Source organism: Salvelinus namaycush, chromosome 40 (assembly GCF_016432855.1).
Source record: "Salvelinus namaycush isolate Seneca chromosome 40, SaNama_1.0, whole genome shotgun sequence".
Lineage (NCBI taxonomy): Eukaryota > Metazoa > Chordata > Actinopteri > Salmoniformes > Salmonidae > Salvelinus > Salvelinus namaycush.
Window position 1 is genome coordinate 22,661,249 of NC_052346.1, and position 21,749 is coordinate 22,682,997.

The 21,749-nt window shown below is 42.4% G+C and overlaps 1 protein-coding gene across 1 annotated transcript; it reads right to left on the minus strand.

Annotated features, from left to right (window-relative positions):
* Positions 1 to 8,100: 8,100 nt before the first annotated feature.
* On the minus strand, positions 8,101 to 19,936 carry LOC120033495 (zinc finger protein 883-like; the record flags this gene model as incomplete). Its single annotated transcript, XM_038979862.1, has 3 exons — positions 19,550 to 19,936; positions 8,269 to 9,376; positions 8,101 to 8,195 (listed from the first exon to the last, which is right to left on the minus strand). Coding segments are annotated over exons 1-3 (1,590 nt in total), but the record flags the coding sequence as incomplete, so codon positions are not given.
* Between the last annotated feature and the right edge of the window lie 1,813 nt (positions 19,937 to 21,749).

Consider the following 21,749-nt stretch of genomic DNA (forward strand, 5'->3'; position numbering starts at 1 on the left):
ACCACTGTATGCATCCATGCTGTGTGTCAGCATTGCAGGGTGATGGTTGGGGTGTGTTTTCAGGGAACACATTGGGCCCCTTGATAAAAGTTTTGCAATGTTTGAATGCTACAGGATATCTAAAGAATCCTTGCCAATCAGTGTATCCTTCTGCAAATATATAATGTTTGCAGGATTATGCTCCATGCCACAAGGCTTGTCCAGGAATGGTTCCAAGAACGTGACAGTGAATTCAGCTTACTGCAGTGGCCCGCCGAGTCACCAGATCTCAATCCAATTGTGCATCTGTGGGAGGAGATGGAACAAGCTATTCGGAGTAGAGATCCACTTCCAGCAAACTTGACACAATCGTGGGAAGCATTGGAGTCAACATGGGCTAGCATCCCTGTGGAACGCTCTCAACACCTTGGACAGTCTATGCCCCAATGAATTGAGGCTGTTCTGAGGACAAAGGGGGGCGCAACTCAATATTAGGAAGGTGTTCCTAATGTTTGTGGACTCAGTGTATATCAGATAAAGATGGTGTGATGATCCGTTTTTAGCGTTAGTTTGGGTGGGTTATTTTATATTATTAAACAACTTTTGTTTAATGATAAACAGGCTATGAATCGACTACTTGTGTTTATGAAATGTATCTTTTAATACTTTTTTTTATTATTTTAGTCATTGATGATGAATGTATTTGAATAACTGTGTGGAAGTTAATTGATCTGGTGGCAGGTAGCCTAGCGGTTAGGAGTGTTGGGCCAGTAACTGAAAGGTTGCTGGTTTGAATCCTGAGCCGACTAGGTGAAAAATCTGTCATTGTGCCCTTGAGCAAGGCAATTAACCCTTATTTGTCCTGTAAGTCGCTCTGGATAAGAGCATCTGCTAAATGACAAGAATGTAATGAAAATAATGTTTGTACATGAATTTATGCTGGGCAACCTCTTCTTCTCTTGTGTATAATTCAATGAAATAAACTGTTTGAAGTGAAATACTGTATATACAATACACAACATTACCACTTTGTTTACCCTGGCCAGAGGGACAGGACCATAGTAAGCTAGACTATGTAGCTGCTGTTGTTAGTAGCCTACAGTTTCCATGCAATACAGCATGTCAGATCGCTAATGATTAGGTGTATAGGCTGCTACATTTCTGCAAGAGTTTTAGCTTGTGTCTATCAGGAGTGATGTACACTGCTCAAAAAAATAAAGGGAACACTTAAACAACACAATGTAACTCCAAGTCAATCACACTTCTGTGAAATCAAACTGTCCACTTAGGAAGCAACACTGATTGACAATAAATTTCACATGCTGTTGTGCAAATGGAATAGACAACAGGTGGAAATTATAGGCAATTAGCAAGACACCCCCAATAAAGGAGTGGTTCTGCAGGTGGTGACCACAGACCACTTCTCAGTTCCTATGCTTCCTGGCTGATGTTTTGGTCACTTTTGAATGCTGGCGGTGCTTTCACTCTAGTGGTAGCATGAGACGGAGTCTACAACCCACACAAGTGGCTCAGGTAGTGCAGCTCATCCAGGATGGCACATCAATGCGAGCTGTGGCAAGAAGGTTTGCTGTGTCTGTCAGCGTAGTGTCCAGAGCATTGAGGCGCTACCAGGAGACAGGCCAGTACATCAGGAGACGTGGAGGAGGCCGTAGGAGGGCAACAACCCAGCAGCAGGACCGCTACCTCCGCCTTTGTGTAAGGAGGAGCACTGCCAGAGCCCTGCAAAATGACCTCCAGCAGGCCACAAATGTGCATGTGTCTGCTCACACGGTCAGAAACAGACTCCATGAGGGTGGTATGAGGGCCCGATGTCCACAGGTGGGGGTTGTGCTTACAGCCCAACACCGTGCAGGACGTTTGGCATTTGCCAGAGAACCTCAAGATTGGCAAATTCGCCACTGGTGCCCTGTGCTCTTCACAGATGAAAGCAGGTTCACACTGAGCACATGTGACAGAGTCTGGAGACGCCGTGGAGAACGTTCTGCTGCCTGCAACATCCTCCAGCATGACCGGTTTGGCGGTGGGTCAGTCATGGTGTGGGGTGGCATTTCTTTGGGGGGCCGCACAGCCCTCCATGTGCTCGCCAGAGGTAGCCTGACTGCCATTAGGTACCGAGATGAGATCCTCAGCCCCCTTGTGAGACCATATGCTGGTGCGGTTGGCCCTGGGTTCCTCCTAATGCAAGACAATGCTAGACCTCATGTGGCTGGAGTGTGTCAGCAGTTCCTGCAAGAGGAAGGCATTGATGCTATGGACTGGTCCGCCCGTTCCCCAGACCTGAATCCAATTGAGCACATCTGGGACATCATGTCTCGCTCCATCCACCAACGCCACGTTGCACCACAGACTGTCCAGGAGTTGGCGGATGCTTTAGTCCAGGTCTGGGAGGAGATCCCTCAGGAGACCATCCGCCACCTCATCAGGAGCATGCCCAGGCGTTGTAGGGAGGTCATACAGGCACGTGGAGGCCACACACACTACTGAGCCTCATTTTGACTTGTTTTAAGGTCATTACATCAAAGTTGGATCAGCCTGTAATGTGGTTTTCCACTTTAATTTTGAGTGTGACTCCAAATCCAGACCTCCATGGGTTGATAAATTTGATTTACATTGATAATTTTTGTGTGATTTTGTTGTCAGCACATTCAACTATGTAAAGAAAAAAGTATTTAATAAGAATATTTCATTCATTCAAATCTAGGATGTGTTATTTTAGTGTTCCCTTTATTTTTTAATCCATTGTATACATGCATCAGGATGAAAACAATCACAGTAAAACATTATTTAAATGTATTGTTGGAAGGGCTGTGGTCACCATTCATGTAATACATTAAATATATACATCAGATGGTATTGGGGAGCTATTTCATAGGGTTTTCACAGGTACATTATTTACCCATTTCAATCTTATACCAACCAACCCTATGCTTGGTGTGACTGTTATGGTCAGAGCAGACCATCTGATATGCCCTTAAATATTGTAATATGCAACCTGGAATTCAAATCTAAGAGGACCAGTGCTTCTACAGTGAAACACATCTCACATCTGTGCTGTTTGAGAGAGATGTTGTTAGACTACATTGTATCGTTGTTTCCTCTTCTGAGGGCACTGGTGGGGAACAACATAATTTCAATTCACAGAGACAATGAGTCCTTCCAGTTTAGCACTAAATCCACACGTTTGAATTATCTGTTTGATGATGATGATGATGAAGGGGGAGATTGAATTTGCAATATGGGGTTTGGCAACTAGGTTTGTCCTCCAGTCAATGTGTTGCCTAACTTGTTATCAGGTTTCAGGTAAGACCCAAGTGCAGACTGTGTAGAAGTAACAATGTTTATTGTAACAACAGGGGCAGGCAAACGACAGGTCAAGGTAGGCTGGGGTCAATAATCCATAGTAGTGGGGCCAAGGTACAGGACGGCAGGCAGGCCCAGGTCAGGCAAAGGTCGGTAATCCAGAGTAGTGGGGCCAAGGTGCAGGCAGGCCCAGGTCAGGCAAAGGTCGGTAATCCAGAGGAGAGCCAAAGGTACAGGACCACAGGCAGGGTCAGACAGGCGGGCTCGGAGTCAGGGGTCAAAACCAGAAGGGCGAGAAAAGAGAGACTGGAAAAAGCAGGAGCTGAGACACAAACCGCTGGTAGGCTTGAACAAACAAGACACACTGTCATAGACAGACAGAAAACACAGGTATATATACTAGAGGTCGACCGATTATGATTTTTCAACGCCGATACCGATACCGATTATTGGAGGACAAAAAAAGCCAATACCGATTAATCGGACGATTTTTAAAAAATAAAAAAAAATATGTATTTATATATATATCATACACACACACACATTTTTGTAATAATGACAATTGCAACAATACTGAATGAACAATGAACATTTTTATTTTAACTTAATAGACTGCTCAAAAAAATAAAGGGAACACTTAAACAACACAATGCCGTACTCAGATTATTGCATGGTGTGCTTTTTCCGTATTTAAAAAAAAAATTCTGACACAGCGGTTGCATTAAGGAGAAGTTTATCAAAAGTTCCATGTAAAACACTTGTATCTTTTATCAATGTTATTATGAGTATTTCTGTAAATTGATGCGGCTCTCTGCAAAACACCGGATATTTTGGAGGCAAAACATTACTGAACATAACGCGCCAATGTAAACTACGATTTTTGGATATAAATATGAACTTTATCGAACAAAACATACATGTATTGTGTAACATGAAGTCCTATGAGTGTCATCTGATGAAGATCATCAAAGGTTTGTGATTAATTTTATCTCTATTTCTGCTTTTGTGACTCCTCTCTTTGGCTGGAAAAATAGCTGTGGTTTGCTGTGAATAGAGGTGCTGACCTAACATAATGATATGTTGTGCTTTCGTCGTAAAGCCTTTTTGAAATCGAACACTGTGGTGGGATTAACAACAAGTTTATCTTTAAAATAATAATACTCTGAGTAAAAGAGAATGTTTTTTTCCTAAAGGACTTAATGATGAAATGCCTATGTATGTTATGTTATGAATTTGAACATGAATTATGTGCCTATTGAAGATTACTCTGATGTTTTTTGTACGATGTACCCAATGATTAATGAAAACTTGCTATGTCCTCATTGTGGTTTTACAGACGTGTTTAATATGTCTTATTTATACACTTTTGTAATATTTATGGAATGCATATTGTTATTTTTGGTAACACTTACTTGTTTTTCATTTGCCTCCAACCCCTTTCGATGTGTGGAACGGATGTGGGTGGGGCTAGGTCTACATAAGGGTGCAATTTCTTTTTAAATCATAAAAGCTCTGACGAAGGCCGTGAGGCCGATACGTAAAGCTTATTAAATATCAGTGATACTATCAAGAGCAGTGTGCGGTTTCCTTTTTTCCTTCATCTTGTTCAATTGTTGCCATGCACCTGCAAAAAAGTTTGCTCAGATGTGCGAGTGCCTTTTGAATTTTATGATTAGAACAGGAAAGAAAAGGGTCCAGTTCACGTACTTATCAAGATAACATCCCTGGTCATCCCTACTGCCTCTGATCTGGCGGACTCACTAAACACAAATGTTTCATTTGTAAATGATGTCTGAGTGTTGGAGTATGCCCCTGGCTATCCGTAATATAAAAAACACAACACAGTTGTACAGTCTGGTTTGCTTAATTTAAGGAATTTGAAATGATTCATACTTTTACCTTTGATACTTAAGTATATTTACAACCAAATACTTTTAGACTTTTACTCAAGTAGTATTTCACTGGGTGACTCACTTTTACTTGCGTTATTTTATATTAAGGTATCATTACTTTCACTCAAGTATGACAGTGTCGTGTCTTTGGCTATGCCGGATTAAGTGATATGACATGCTATTCTATAAAATCCTTTCTCCGTAATTAATATTACCTGATTGATCTAATCATGTAAATGTAATTAACTAGAAAGTCGGGGCACCACGAAATAATATTTATAGAGCAGTTATCTTCTGAATAAACTCTTAAAGACCTAGTAATATTTTACATCAATAGCAGTCAATATTAATCGTCACCTTATTTCAGTCTCATCTGAAAGTTGTAAATTCTTGGTTATCTTCACGAACCCTGGCTAACAAGTTGAATCAGCAATACAAAATTGGGTTTAATTATTTATTTACTAAATACCTAACTAATCACACAGAATTACATATACACAGAATGAATCATACCTTGATTACAAATTATGTCATAAAGGAAAACGTCCTTAGCGTACGGAACAGATATGACAGCTGGTTACACAAAGAAAAGGGGGTTGGGTTTGAGTGAAAGAGCGGGAAGACTGAAGAACAAAGGGAGAAGCTGTGTCTCTATCGGGCCGTAGGCAGCTACTCGATCGTAAATAGAGAATCTTATGCATTCTAAATTACCGCCAATTTGGAAAAGGAAAATGCAATAAATATTTACTCTGAGCTGCGCTTCAATAGGTTGGTGGTAGATGGAAGGCTGTGAGTCCTTTGTCCTTTGCAGAGTGTCTCAGGTGGTGAACAGGATACGTTGTAGTGTCGTCGTTGTGTGGTAGACGGGATACTCTGTCTGTCCTCTCCTAGCCCACGTTTACAGCAGCCGCTGCTAACTCAACAGCTAGGAGGTATCACTTCTGTAGCGAATAAGAGTTCATACCATTCGCAACCAAAGCTCACGCTGAGGTTGGCTTCGTTCTGTAGTTATTATCTGAATCCTTCTGACATCGGACTGTCATCCTAATGTACCCGGAACAGGAGGTTACATTTTCGTCAAGGGCTTATATAGTGGAGGGAGAGAAGGGTGTGTTTCATAGTTTATAACCCATGTCTCTTCACAGGGGCGGGCCACTGATTGAGCAGAGCCCTAACCTTATCAAAACCCAAATCTCTCATTTGGAAGCTAAAATTACATTTAATCTTTTCACAAATAATTGTATGTTTAAACATTTGAATTGCACAACAATTCCATGTGAATCTGATCATTATAATGTGTAGACTTTCCCAGATACAGTTTAGGTCGTCCTGTCATCAGTCATAATGTCTCAGATGACAACCGAACTGACATCATATTCATTAAGTACCAACGCATATTTTCAACTGGTTCTATTACCGAAATATGGTTCCTTTCCCTCCACTTGTTTGATGTTCCCAGACTCTCTATGTTTAACAAAGGCTATTCAAGAGTCCCTCTGTAGAGTCAAGAGAGAGGGAAGGGGAGAAAGGTATTTATGGGGGGGTCATAAACCTTACCCACAGAGCAACGTCATGACAACAGTTAGGTACTTTTTCCACCACTGGATGCATGTACTCGTGGTTTCCTCCATACCCTAGTCCTCCCATCAGCGTGAAATAGCAGGAACCGGGATTCATCGGACCAGGCAATATTTTTCCAACTTTCCAGTGTTTTCATTCCTTAGCCCACTGCAACCGCAGTTTCTTGTTTTTGCTGAAAGCTAATGAGGATCCATAATAAATACACAAAAACTACATCATTAAGGAAGATAGACTGACCAGGTGAACCCAGGTGAAAGCTATGTTTTGGAAAGAGCAGGTGTCCTTAATGTTTTGTACACTCAGTGTATGTTGTGTCTACTAGCTCATTCCCACAGAAAACTGCAGAGGGAAGCAGTACCACCCAGTCACCCATCAGAATCCATCGTGAGACGCCTCACAGAGGATATTCAACCTTAAGGGCAAATTCAAGGTCAGCTCAATATCTTTGCAGTAGAAGCTAACAAAACTCATCAAAACTGATAAGGTGCATACTGATCAGTAAAGTAGAGAGGCTAACATTCTATAAACGCACCCTTTCTTCTTTTTTTTACCCCTTTTTCTCCCCAATTTCGTGGTATCCAATTGGTAGTAGTTACTGTCTTGTCTCATCGTTGCAACTCCCGTTCGGACTCAGGAGAGGCGAAGGTCGAGAGCCATGCGTCCTCTGAAACACAACCCAACCAAGCCGCACTGCTTCCTGACACATTGATCCAACCCGGAAGCTAGCCGCACCAATGTGTCAGAGGAAACACCATACACCTGGCGACCTGGTCAGCGTGCACTGCGCCTGGCCTGCCACAGGAGTCGCTAGTGCGCGATGAGTCAAGGATATCCCTGCCAACCAAACCCTCCCTAACCCGGACGACGCTGGGCTAATTGTGCGCGGTCACGGCCGGCTGCGACAGAGCCTGGGCGCGAACCCAGAATCTCTGGTGGCACAGCCTTAGACCACTGCGCCACCCGGGAGGCCCTTAAACGCACCCTTTCCTCTGCACAGTTCTCTCACAGTGAGAAACAATAGGATTACAATAGAGTGTTCCACACTTTCTTCATTTGAGCCAATTCAACATGGCCAATTACTTTATGAGATGAGAATTAAGTGGCATGATTAATCTTAGCTGGTCTGAGAGAATTGATGAGGCTTCTCTCCTTTATGTATACATTGGTGTCTTTTTAAATGGCCCAATCTGTAGAATCTCTTCTCACAGTCAGTGCAGTGATAAGGCTTCTCTTAAGTGTGTATCCGTTGGTGTGTTTTAACATTGCCCAATTGGGAGAAACTCTTGCCACATTGAAAGCAGACGTAAGGCTTCTCTCCTGTGTGTGTTCTCTGATGAACTTTTAGCCCACTTGATGTTGTGAAGTATTTGACAAAATCAGAGCAAGAGTCAGGCTTCTCTCCTGTGTGTGTTCTTTGATTAACTTTTAGCTCAGCTGTTGTTTTAAAACATATTCTAGTCAGATCAGTGGTAAGGCTTATTTCCTTTATGTTTACGTTGGTGTCTTCTCAACTGGCCCATTCGAGAGAGACGCTTTCCACAGTCAGAGCAGCAGTAAGGCTTCTCTCCTGTGTGTGTTCTCTGATGAACTTTTAGCCCAGTTGATGTTGTGAAGAATTTTACACACTCGGAGCAGGAGTAAGGCTTCTCTCCTGTGTGTTTTCTCTGATGAACTTTTAGCCCAGTTGATGTTGTGAAGCATTTTTTACAATAAGAGCAAGAGTAAGGCTTCTCTCCTGTGTGTGTTCTCCGATGAACTTTTAGCTCAGTTGATGTTGTGAAGCATTTTACACAATCAGAGCAGGAGTAAGGCTTCTCTCCCTTGTGTACATGTTGGTGTCTTTTTAAGTGGCCCAGTACAGAGAAACTCTTTCCACAGTCAGAGCAGGAGTAAGGCTTCTCTCCCGTGTGTATACGTTCATGTCGTTTTAAGTGGCACAGTAAAGAGAAACTCGTTCCACAGTCAGAGCAGGAGTAAGGCTTCTCTCCTGTATGTATATGTGTATGTCGTTTTAAGTGGCTCAGTAGAGAGAAACTCACCGCACAATCAGAGCAGAAGTAAGGCTTCTCTCCTGTATGGGTTCTCTGATGAACTTTTAGCCTAGATGATGTTGTGAAGCATTTTACACAATCAGAGCAGGAGTAAGGCTTCTCTCCTGTATGGGTTCTCTGATGAACTTTTAGCCCAGTTGATGTTGTGAAGCATTTAACACATTCAGAGCAGGAGTAAGGCTTCTCACCTGTATGTATACGTTCATGTGCTTTCAAGTGTTCCAGTACAGAGAAACTCTTTCCACAGTCAGAGCAGGAGTAAGGCTTCTCTCCCGTGTGTATACGTTCATGGTGTTTTAAGGTGCCCAGTTGAGAGAAACTCTTTCCACAATCAGAGCAGGAGTAAGGCTTCTCTCCTGTGTGTGTTCTCTGATGAACTTTTAGCTCAGTTGATGTTGTGAAGCATTTTACACAGTCAGAGCAGGAGTAAGGCTTCTCTCCTGTATGCACTCTCTGATGAACTGTCAGAGCCTTTACTGTTGTGAAATTCTTCCTACAGTCAGTACAGGAATACTGATTCTCTATTGTGTGGATTTTTAGGTGGATTTTTAGCTTTGATAGAAATGGGAAAATCTCCTCACAATGTGGGCAGTGGTGAGACCTCTTAGCTCTGTGATCTTCCTGCTGTTGCTCTCTGGATGTAGAGAATGTCTCTACATGGTCTCCTGTGTGAACAACATCAGAAGAACCAGTCAGTTGGTGTGATATACATGTCAATCACATGTATTTTATGTAGGCCTTATTACATCAGAAGCTTTCACAAAGTGCTTAACAAAAACACAGCCTCAATCCCCAAAGAGCAAGCAATGCAGATGTAGAAGCAAAGTGGCCACAAAAAACTCCCCAGCAAGCAGGAACCTAGGAAGAAATGTAGAGAGGAACCAGGCTCAAAGGGGTGGCCAGTCCTCTTCTGCTGTACCAGGTGACATATTTATTCATATCAGTAGGCTGTACAAAACAAAAGAGAATAAAACCTTTCTAAAAGTCGTGAAAATGATGAGTCATATCATCATCCACTCACTATCACAAGGGTTAGTAACCAGGCTGTATCACATGATTGGAAGTCCCATAGGGCGGCGCACAATTGGCCCAGCGTCGCCTGGGTTTGGCAGGGTGTAGGCCGTCAATGTAAATCAAAATTTGTTCTTAATTAACTGACTTGAATAGTTAAATAAAGGTACAAAAAAAATCATAGAACTTTAAAACGCTGGCAGTTTGTGTCCTTCACTTCTTTAGCCTACTCTCTGAGCACTCCAGATAGCCCAGTGAATAAAACAAATGCTGGCAATACTGGTGTCAAACAATGCAAGTCGGAGTAGCATGTAATAACATCTACCTTCTCATTGAAACAGTTCATCATGAAACAGTTCTACTGCAAATTTTCATGCACAGTGGAAAGTTGGAATGAATAACAAACTTAGTTAGATAGAACCTGCTCTTACCATGATTAACAGATTTCCCAATCTTCTCCTCCTCTTCTTCATCTTTAATGTTGACATTCAGCTCCAGTGTTTGACTGCAGTCTTCCAGCTTCACTGATGCCATCTCTGGATCCTGCAGTGCAAACTGGGCTCCACTGTCACAATCAAGACCCAGTGAATGTAGGTTTGGACTCAGTGTGGAAGGAGAGAGGCAGGCTGGGCTTGTCCTCACTGTTGATGTTACCGGCCTCAGACTTAATTCTAGTCGTCCTGTAGTAACAATGAGAAACAGACACAGAAGGTTAATTGTCTTGACTGTTCTGGCACTTATATTCTATTTCTTCTTGTTCAATTATCAAATTCAGTGCTTGACTTGGACTGAAATAGGTGTACGTACTCATTGTGGGTGCCAGTACTGTAATTATTTAGATACAGGTGCTTCACAAAACTTTTCAGCTATTTTTCTATAAGAGGAAATGAGCTCAGGCAGTAGAAAATTGAGGTGCCGGTACACAGCGCCGGTAGGTAATCAGGTAGGTAAGCATTGACAACAAAACATGAATTAATTGAAATTAGACAAAAGTACACGCTGCACAATGTAACTAAACTTTACCTATAGTAGATTTCTTGAATTTACTTAAATTAATAAATGACTCAAAAAACATTTAGTACACAGTTGCAGTTTGTTTCAGGCAGCACTATGTACTATTTTCCTGAATAACCTTGTCTTCACTGTATTATTCCAATCAAAAACCAATAGTATTTCCGTTCACACCATAGTAACATGTATAGACAAAGATAGAAACTGAATGTGTCTGAATATTAGTACACATGTAGAAAACTGATAATCATTACATTCCGCTTCAATGCCCAGACAGAGTGGGCGTCGCCATTTTCCCAGTTTATGAATTTTACACAAAACCAATTAACATGCAAAAGGAACTCAGAAACCTCAAATACATTTATTTTTTATGAAATTACCTTGAGAAAATGATGTACATCCACTCAGACAAACCCAAAGTCTCTAGTTATGTGGCTCGTAAAATAGTTATCGCGTTCTTCACTTGGTTTGACACAAAAATAACAAATCAACACTTTACCAAACGTGATAATACCTAAACAGATTTGTTACCTAGAATGGTACGACATGTTCTTTTGATATTAGAACGTTTAAACCTGCTATTACATACCTGTAGTAATACATAGAAACCAACACAAAGGTTCTTGACGTCACAGTTATGGCGTTTTCTTTATTCTTTTTTTTTCAATTTAAAGTTTTATTAAGTTTTCAATCAACCAACCAAACACATTCCACATTCACAGATGTGACAAACTTAAAAAAATAATAATAATAATAAAAAATTGTTATATATACAGTGGGGAGAACAAGTATTTGATACACTGCCGATTTTGCAGGTTTTCCTACTTACAAAGCATGTAGAGGTCTGTAATTTTTATCATAGGTACACTTCAACTATGAGAGACGGAATCTAAAACAAAAATCCAGAAAATCACATTGTATGATTTTTAAGTAATTAATTTGCATTTTATTGCATGACATAAGTATTTGATACATCAGAAAAGCAGAACTTAATATTTGGTACAGAAACCTTTGTTTGCAATTACAGAGATCATACGTTTCCTGTAGTTCTTGACTAGGTTTGCACACACTGCAGCAGGGATTTTGGCCCACTCCTCCCTACAGATCTTCTCCAGATCCTTCAGGTTTCGGGGCTGTCGCTGGGCAATACGGACTTTCAGCTCCCTCCAAAGATTTTCTATTGGGTTCAGGTCTGGAGACTGGCTAGGCCACTCCAGGACCTTGAGATGCTTCTTACGGAGCCACTCCTTAGTTGCCATGGCTGTGTGCTTCGTGTCGTTGTCATGCTGGAAGACCCAGCCACGACCCATCTTCAATGCTCTTACTGAGGGAAGGAGGTTGTTGGCCAAGATCTTGCGATACATGGCCCCATCCATCCTCCCCTCAATACGGTGCAGTCGTCCTGTCCCCTTTGCAGAAAAGCATCCCCAAAGAATGATGTTTCCACCTCCATGTTTCATGGTTGGGATGGTGTTCTTGGGGTTGTACTCATACTTCTTCTTCCTCCAAACACGGCGAGTGGAGTTAGACCAAAAAGCTCTATTTTTGTCTCATCAGACCACATGACCTTCTCCCATTCCTCCTCTGGATCATCCAGATGGTCATTGGCAAACTTCAGACAGGCCTGGACATGCACTGGCTTAAGCAGGGGGACCTTGCGTCCGCTGCAGGATTTTAATCCATGACGGCGTAGTGTGTTACTAATGGTTTTCTTTGAGACTGTGGTCCCAGCTCTCTTCAGGTCATTGACCAGGTCCTGCCGTGTAGTTCTGGGCTGATCCCTCACCTTCCTCATGATCATTGATGCCCCACGAGGTGAGATCTTGCATGGAGCCCCAGACCGAGGGTGGTTGACCGTCATCTTCAACTTCTTCCATTTTCTAATAATTGCGCCAACAGTTGTTGCCTTCTCACCAAGCTGCTTGCCTATTGTCCTGTAGCCCATCCCAGCCTTGTGCAGGTCTACAATTTTATCCCTGATGTCCTTACACAGCTCTCTGGTCTTGGCCATTGTGGAGAGATTGGAGTCTGTTTGATTGAGTGTGTGTACAGGTGTCTTTTATACAGGTAACGAGTTCAAACAGGTGCAGTTAATACAGGTAATGAGTGGAGAACAGGAGGGCTTCTTAAAGAAAAACTAACAGGTCTGTGAGAGCCGGAATTCTTACTGGTTGGTAGGTGATCAAATACTTATGTCATGCAATAAAATGCAAATTAATTACTTAAAAATCATACAATGTGATTTTTTGGATTTTTGTTTTAGATTCCGTCTCTCACAGTTGAAGTGTACCTATGATAAAAATTACAGACCTCTAGATGCTTTGTAAGTAGGAAAACCTTCAAAATCGGCAGTGTATCAAATACTTGTTCTCCCCACTGTATATACATATACATACATACACATAAATATATACATATACATACATACATACATACATACATACATACATACATACATACATACATACATACATACATACATACATACATACATACAGTGGGGAGAACAAGTATTTGATACACTGCCGATTTTGCAGGTTTTCCTACTTACAAAGCATGTAGAGGTCTGTCATTTTTATCATAGGTACACTTCAACTGTGAGAGACGGAATCTAAAAAAAAAATCCAGAAAATCACATTGTATGATTTTTAAATAATTAATTTGCATTTTATTGCATGACATAAGTATTTGATCACCTACCAACCAGTAAGAATTCCGGCTCTCACAGACCTGTTAGTTTTTCTTTAAGAAGCCCTCCTGTTCTCCACTCATTACCTGTATTAACTGCACCTGTTTGAACTCGTTACCTGTATAAAAGACACCTGTCCACACACTCAATCAAACAGATTCCAACCTCTCCACAATGGCCAAGACCAGAGAGCTGTGTAAGGACATCAGGGATAAAATTGTAGACCTGCACAAGGCTGGGATGGGCTACAGGACAATAGGCAAGCAGCTTGGTGAGAAGAAAAACAACTGTTGGCGCAATTATTAGAAAATGGAAGAAGTTCAAGATGACGGTCAATCACCCTCGGTCTGGGGCTCCATGCAAGATTTCACCTCGTGGGGCATCAATGATCATGAGGAAGGTGAGGGATCAGCCCAGAACTACACGGCAGGACCTGGTCAATGACCTGAAGAGAGCTGGGACCACAGTCTCAAAGAAAACCATTAGTAACACACTACGCCGTCATGGATTAAAATCCTGCAGCGCACGCAAGGTCCCCCTGCTTAAGCCAGTGCATGTCCAGGCCCGTCTGAAGTTTGCCAATGACCATCTGGATGATCCAGAGGAGGAATGGGAGAAGGTCATGTGGTCTGATGAGACAAAAATAGAGCTTTTTGGTCTAACTCCACTCGCCGTGTTTGGAGGAAGAAGAAGTATGAGTACAACCCCAAGAACACCATCCCAACCGTGAAGCATGGAGGTGGAAACATCATTCTTTGGGGATGCTTTTCTGCAAAGGGGACAGGACGACTGCACCGTATTGAGGGGAGGATGGATGGGGCCATGTATCGCGAGATCTTGGCCAACAACCTCCTTCCCTCAGTAAGAGCATTGAAGATGGGTCGTGGCTGGGTCTTCCAGCATGACAACGACACGAAGCACACAGCCATGGCAACTAAGGAGTGGCTCCGTAAGAAGCATCTCAAGGTCCTGGAGTGGCCTAGCCAGTCTCCAGACCTGAACCCAATAGAAAATCTTTGGAGGGAGCTGAAAGTCCGTATTGCCCAGCGACAGCCCCGAAACCTGAAGGATCTGGAGAAGATCTGTAGGGAGGAGTGGGCCAAAATCCCTGCTGCAGTGTGTGCAAACCTAGTCAAGAACTACAGGAAACGTATGATCTCTGTAATTGTAAACAAAGGTTTCTGTACCAAATATTAAGTTCTGCTTTTCTGATGTATCAAATACTTATGTCATGCAATAAAATGCAAATTAATTACTTAAAAATCATACAATGTGATTTTCTGGATTTTTGTTTTAGATTCCGTCTCTCACAGTTGAAGTGTACCTATGATAAAAATTACAGACCTCTACATGCTTTGTAAGTAGGAAAACCTGCAAAATCGGCAGTGTATCAAATACTTGTTCTCCCCACTGTACATACATACATACATACATACATACATACATACATACATACATACATACATACATACATACATACATACATACACACACACACAAATAATAATTATAACAAAATTTAAAATATAGATCTTGCAGCAGCACTATCAAGGTTCTTATTAGCTATTTCCAGCCTTAACTGAGATGACGAGCCAATAATTAGTTTTTAGATTTTACCGCACCTTACACAACACGCATCTGCTCATCTCCCTGATCCCCCCCATTCACTCTGTCCAATTTGAAATATAGTTGAGTAGTGGAGACCAGAGTCTATCAAACTTGGGCTGTCCTCTTGTGGAGGTCATAAGTGAGCTTTTCAAGAGGGAGAAAGTCAACAATCTGGTCAATCCACATTTTAAATGTAGGAGAGGTACTAGAGGCCCACAATAGAAGAATACATTTCTTAGCAAAGTATGTAATGGTCATGAGCAAATTTTCTCTGTCAGGATCAAGAACAAAGTCCTGCTGGGCATTAAGAAGATAGAGACACGGGGTCATATCAAACTGTACATCTAGTATTTTCTGTGCAGCAGTATGTATAGATTGCCAAAATCTGGCAATCTCTCTACAGCTCCAAAATACATGCATATAGGTTCCACTTTCAGAGGTACATCTTTTACAGTTAGGAGAAATGTCTGTTTTCATTTTATGGAGTCTCAAGGGAGTGTAATAAAATTTGTACAAAAATTTGTAATTAGATTCTTTCATTTTTACATTAGTAGAGGAGCAGTATACCCTGTCGCAAACCTCCGCCCATAACTCATCACTGATAGTCAGACCAAGGTCCTTTTCCCAGATTATTTTCAAAGGAGTAAAGGAGGAGCCTCCTTTCTCAGAAAGGAGTCTATAGATATAGGATATTTTGCCTTTAATGGATTGTGCTGTGACAAGAAGGGTTTCAACTTCGTTCAACTGAGTTCTAAACCTCCTCTTGGAAGTAAATGAGGAGATGACATGTCTAATTTGAAGTGGGATCTTGGCACATTGAATTCGCTGCAGAGCTCTTGAAAGGATTTCAGTGTAGTGGTCTTCTGATGAAATAGGTCTGAGAAGGTCCTGATTCCTAGAGTATGCCAAAGATTAAAGTTGGCATCCCTCAGGGCTTTTGGCAAGTCTGGGTTGCCTACTATAGGCGAGTGAGAGCATATTTGGGAGGAGATGCCCAGGTATTTCTTACAGTCCCTCCACGCTAGTAGGGTGCTGTAAATCACAAATGGTTTGGCTATGTTGCCCACTTCACTAAAGTTATTAATGAATATAGTTGAGCTTAGTGGCAATGAACCACAGGATTGGGCTTCTATCTGAATCCACGTTGACTCTTGTCTGTTTGTGATCCATGTTAGCATGTTGCGGATTTGGGCAGACCAGTAGTACAATTGAAGGGAGGGAAGGGCAAGACCACCCTTAGATTCAGGTTTCGATAGAGTGGAGAGCTTGATCCTAGGTTTTTTATTGCCCCATATAAATTTGGTGATGCTTTGGTTAATTGTTTTGAAAAAGGAAGCTGGGAGATAGCATGGGAGCATCTGAAATAAATAGTTCAGTCTAGGGAGGATGTTCATACGGATTACATTAATTCTTCCTACTAAGCTAATTGGGAGGGAGATCCAGGTTTGGAGGTTGTTCTTGATTCGATCCAGGAGTGGAAGATAATTCTCCTTGAAAAGCCTATTCAGATCTGGTTTTATGAATATCCCAAGGTATTGAAACCCCTGTGTCTTCCATTGGAATGGGCATAGTGTCTTCATAGAACTGGTGAGTGTAATATTGAGAGGGCAGACAGTGGATTTGTTAAAATTTATCTTATAACCTGAAAACGTGCCATACTGAGCAATTGTGTCTAAAATGGGAGGAAGGGATTTCTCAGGGTTGGATATGTAGAGCAAGACATCATCCGCGTAAAGCGAAATCTTGTGCTGCAGGCCGCCTGCAGGAACACCTATAATACTTGGATTGCTCCTTATCAACTCTGCCAGAGGCTCCGCCCCCAACAAGTAGAGCAGGGGGGACAGCGAGCACCCTTGTCTTGTGCCCCGTCCCAAAGGGAATCTGTCAGAGTTCAGTCCGTTAGTAGTCACCATGGCATTTGGATGAGAGTATAGTGATTTGATCCATTTAATAAAGTTTGGGCCCATATTGAACTTTTCTAAGACTGAGAACAGAAAGCTCCACTCCATCCTGTCGAACGCCTTCTCAGCATCCAGTGAAGCCAGCAGGACAGGGGTCTTCTGTGCGTTTACTTGATCAATAATATCAAAAAGACGGCGAATGTTATCAGAAGAGTATCTGTCTCTAATAAATCCAGTTTGGTCCACTTTTATTATTTTGGGAAGAAGAGTGTTTAGTCTTTTGGCGAGCAATTTGGTAATTATTTTTCAAGTCGAAATCCAACAAGCTTATGGGCCGGAAGGAGGAGCAGGATAGGGGGTCCTTGTCTTTTTTGAGCAACACTGTAATGCGAGCTGTGTGCATTGAGTCTGGGAGAACTCCGTTTTTGCAAAAATCCTCCAGCATTGGCATGAAAATAGGGCTAAGCTGGGGCCAAAAAGCTTTGTAGAACTCTCTGGGGAATCCATCTGGGCCTGGGGACTTGTTAGGTGGCATGGAGGTAATTGCTTCCAGGATCTCCTCAGGAGTGAAGGGGGAGTTGAGATCTTCTTGGTTGGTCTCTGATAGTTTAGGTAGCGAGATTCCCTCTAGGAAGGAGTGGAGTTCTGCCTCCGTGTGTTTTCTCTCAGAGGTATATTGTTTGCAGTAAAAATCATGAAAAGTTAAATTGATCTTTTTTGGGTCATATGTGACCTCGTCCTCTGCTGTTCGGATAGCCATAATTGTACGCTCTGACTGCTCTTTTTTTAATTGATAAGCAAGCAATCTACTAGGCCTATTGCTATACTCATGGTATTTCTGTTTAGTAAAGAAAACTTTTTTTTTAATCTCCCGAGTATAGTCCAAATTCAGTTTGGCTTTGGCTGCTTTAAGTTGACTCCAGGAGGTGCTGTCTGGGGATTGTTTATGTACTTTTTCACAGCGTTCCAGCTCCCTCTCCAGATCTAGCCTGTGTGCTTCCATTGCTTTTTTCTTAGAGGAAGCATATGCAATTAGATGACCTCTTAGTGTGGCTTTAGCAGCGTCCCACATTGTGGCCGGAGAAACAGGAGAATCTTTGTTGTCTTGTGTGTAGTTGTCTATCCATGTAGTTACCAATGTATGGAATGCTTCGTTTGATAGCATGGAGGTGTTGAATTTCCAGCTCTTTGACCTCGGGATGTTTTTGCAGAGGTCAAAGCGGAGGTGGACAAAGGCGTGATCCGAAAGCGCTATGGGTCTGATTCTACACGTGGCTGAATTTATGAAACTCTTTGGGATAAAAATGTAATCTATACGGGAGTAGGTGTTATGGACATTAGAGTAGTATGTATAGTCCATAGATGAGCTATTAGTCTCTCTCCAGATATCTATCAGTCCCATCTCTTTAGTAAGAGAGTTCAACATCTTTGCAGATCTAGGATTTGTGGTGGGGACTTGAGATGATTTGTCTAGGGTTGGGTTCAGGGTACAATTAAAATCTCCGGCCAACACTCCAAAGGAAACACAATGCTCATTGAACAGGGTTATCATTTTCGACATAAAAGCATGAGTATCTGTGTTAGGGGCGTATATGTTTAAGATAGTAATTGGTTGCCCATACAGTGACCCAGTTATCAAAATAAATCTCCCCTCCGGATCAGATATGTTTTTGTCAATTATGAATGGAACATTCTTATGGATAAGTATGGCTGTACCTCTACTGTTGGATTTGAAAGATGAGAAATACACCTGTCCCACCCAAGCTCTGCGGAGTTTGGCATGTTCAGCATCACAGAGGTGTGTCTCTTGCAATAGCGCGATGTCTGCTTTTTCCTTTTTTAGAGCACATAGTATCTTTTTCCGTTTTATTGCATGACCTAGACCATGGCAGTTCCATGTCAATAGATTTAAGGTACTAGTCATCGTCATCGAACAGTAATCGAACTTTAGTGCAAGTCATCTCTGGGTAAAGGTGGATAGTAGTTACAGCTGCGTTCACATAAAAGGAAAATAAATGGTTTACATAAAATAACAGTCTCTGAACACCCCAGCCGAGTTCCCAAACAACTCGACATATCCCGTTGGATCTATTACCTCCCCGCTCAGTCACAATTCTGTGTTCCAACAACAACAACAAAAAAAAACGGGAACAGTTAGCAACGCACAACGTCTCCCCCTCCCCACCAAAGAAATGCCTCATCCTCTCCGCCCCGCATTGGGTAAATGACAACGTAGCCCCTGTCCAGACCACATTAAAAATGGGAGAAAATAAAATCAATAGCCCAGCCTACATATAGTAGGCCTAGGTTATAATATGGAGCCTATCCCTCTCAGCTAAAGGAACATAAATATAGATTAGACGGCTATAATGACATTTAGCAGGGCGGGTGGGTCTTTGGATATCGGCTATATGTTGTCTTACCTCCTTTAGTAATAATAGTAATCGCATTTAGTCATTGGTCCATTTCTCATTGACCGGGGTTGTCTTTCAAAAAACGTTTTGCCTCTTCGGGAGTTTTGAAGTGTCGCAGGGCTCCTTGGTAAAGAATCCTGAGCTCGTTTGGGTATTTGAATCCCCTAAAGATGCCTCGGTCAATGGAGCATTTCTTCACCTCGTCAAACTCTCGGCGCTTTCGGCGTATTCCAGCTGACAGGTCCTGGAGTAAGATGAGTTTGGCGTTTCCCACTGTAATGGTGTTGGTTTTCGCCGCCTGTAGGACTCGTTCCTTGTCGGTGAATCTCAAGAAACGTATGGTGATTGGGCGCGGTGGTTGTCTGGCTGCTGGTGGGGGCCTCAGTGCTCGGTGAGCTCTCTCGAGTTCTATGGGTCTGTCGGTGGACAGGTGGAGCCACTCGGGAAGTTTGTCTTGCAGGTAGCGGATCAGTGGCATGTTTCCCTCTTCTTTTTCGCCCAGATTTAATAGAACACAATTATTCCTTCGCCCCCTGTTTTCCAGGTCCTCTGTTTTCTCTTCCAGCTGCTCTATTTTTTTTTTAGCATATGCTATTGTTTCCATGGCGTCTGTCAATAAGTTTTCCGTGGATAGGATTCGCCTCTCTGCCTCGTCCAGGCGCCCCGCGTTTATGGTTATCTTGTTGTTTATGTCAGGCAAAGCATTTTCCAGGATTGTCACCTTGCCCCCTATCGCACTGAGCTGAGCGTTAATGGCATCTAGTTTAGTGTTGAGTTCTGTACGTTGGGATCTCAGCTCAGAAAAGATGTCTTCGACAGAGTGCGAGGTTGGCCTTCGTTGGGCCTCGGGGGGGAACGGGTCCTCTTGCTCCTGGCTAATGGCGCTAGCTTTTTCTGAAGCTAGCTGCTTCTTGGAGGCTTTTTCCGTCGCTAGTGCTCGAGTCCGGGTAAAAATGTCACCTGTAGTGTCGCCTTTTGTAGCCGCCATGACTTTTTGACTAAAGCTAAATGAGTTTAAACTTGAAGTGGAGGTAAGATTAGGAATTGGAAACTACTTGTGCGGAGCTCCTAGTTCATGCGGCCATCTCGTTCAGGGGTCACGTGATCCCCCCGATTTATTTATTCTGAAGAATGGTGCGTGCCTGCCCGGAACTTCCTGTTCCCCCACTACCACAGTGCAGCCACAGATAGAACAATGAGACAGATATTTCACCAGATGTATAAATGTGAAGCATCCGCTTAGCGAGGCAGGCTGGGCTTGTCCTCACTGTTGATGTTACCGGCCTGGCCGGCAGTGGGAGAAGATGGAACGAGATGGATTTTGGCCGACATTCTGCAAATGTTCTAATCGATGAAACATCTGATCTTAATACAGTTTTCTGTTCCCAAAACTAAAATCTGTTATGAACAGAGTGGACTAAGTTTTGCAGACTTTACCCTTTGCAAAAGTTTTTTTTAAATTGCATTGTTTAGAAGGAATGTAAAGGCGAATTGAGTTATAGCACATGAGCGCTTCATTGACTAACTGAAATATGCAGATGTGTGCTAGAAATCTGGTGCAGTCTATGAGGAGGAGATGCACTGCAGTACTTAATGCAGCTGGTGGCCACACCAGATACTGACTGCTACTTTTGATTTTGACCCCCCCTTTGTTCAGGGACACATTATTCAATTTCTGTTAGTCACATGTGTCACGCCCTGGCCTTAGTATTCTTTGTTTTCTTTATTATTTTATTTAGGTCAGGGTTTGACATGGGGAATGTTTGTGTTTTGTCGGTTTTGGGTGGTTATATGGTAAAGGGGGTGTTGGGTGTAGTGTATGGGTTTGTGTTGAGTGTATGTGTCTAGCTGTGTCTATGTTGGGTGTAGTTGTCTAGGAAAGTCTATGGTTGCCTGAATGGGTTCCCAATTAGAGACAGCTGATTTCTGTTGTCTCTGATTGGGAGCCATATTTAAGGTAGCCATAGGCTTTCGTTTGATGTGGGTAATTGTCTATGTATGAACGTTTGTAGCCTGTGTATGTGCACTACGTTTATTAGCTTCACGGTCGTTTATTGTTTTGGTTAGTTTGTAAGTGTTTTTGTTTTGTTTTTTCCTTCTTCTCAATAAAAGGAAGATGGCTTATTTTCCAAATGCTGCGTTTTGGTCCGTCTCTCCTCCACACGATCGTGACAGAATTACCCACCAACATCGGATCAAGCGGCATGTAAAGCGGCAACAGGACCCACCTACACAGGATTCTTGGACATGGGAGGAGATACTGGATGGTAAGGGACCTTGGGCACAACCGG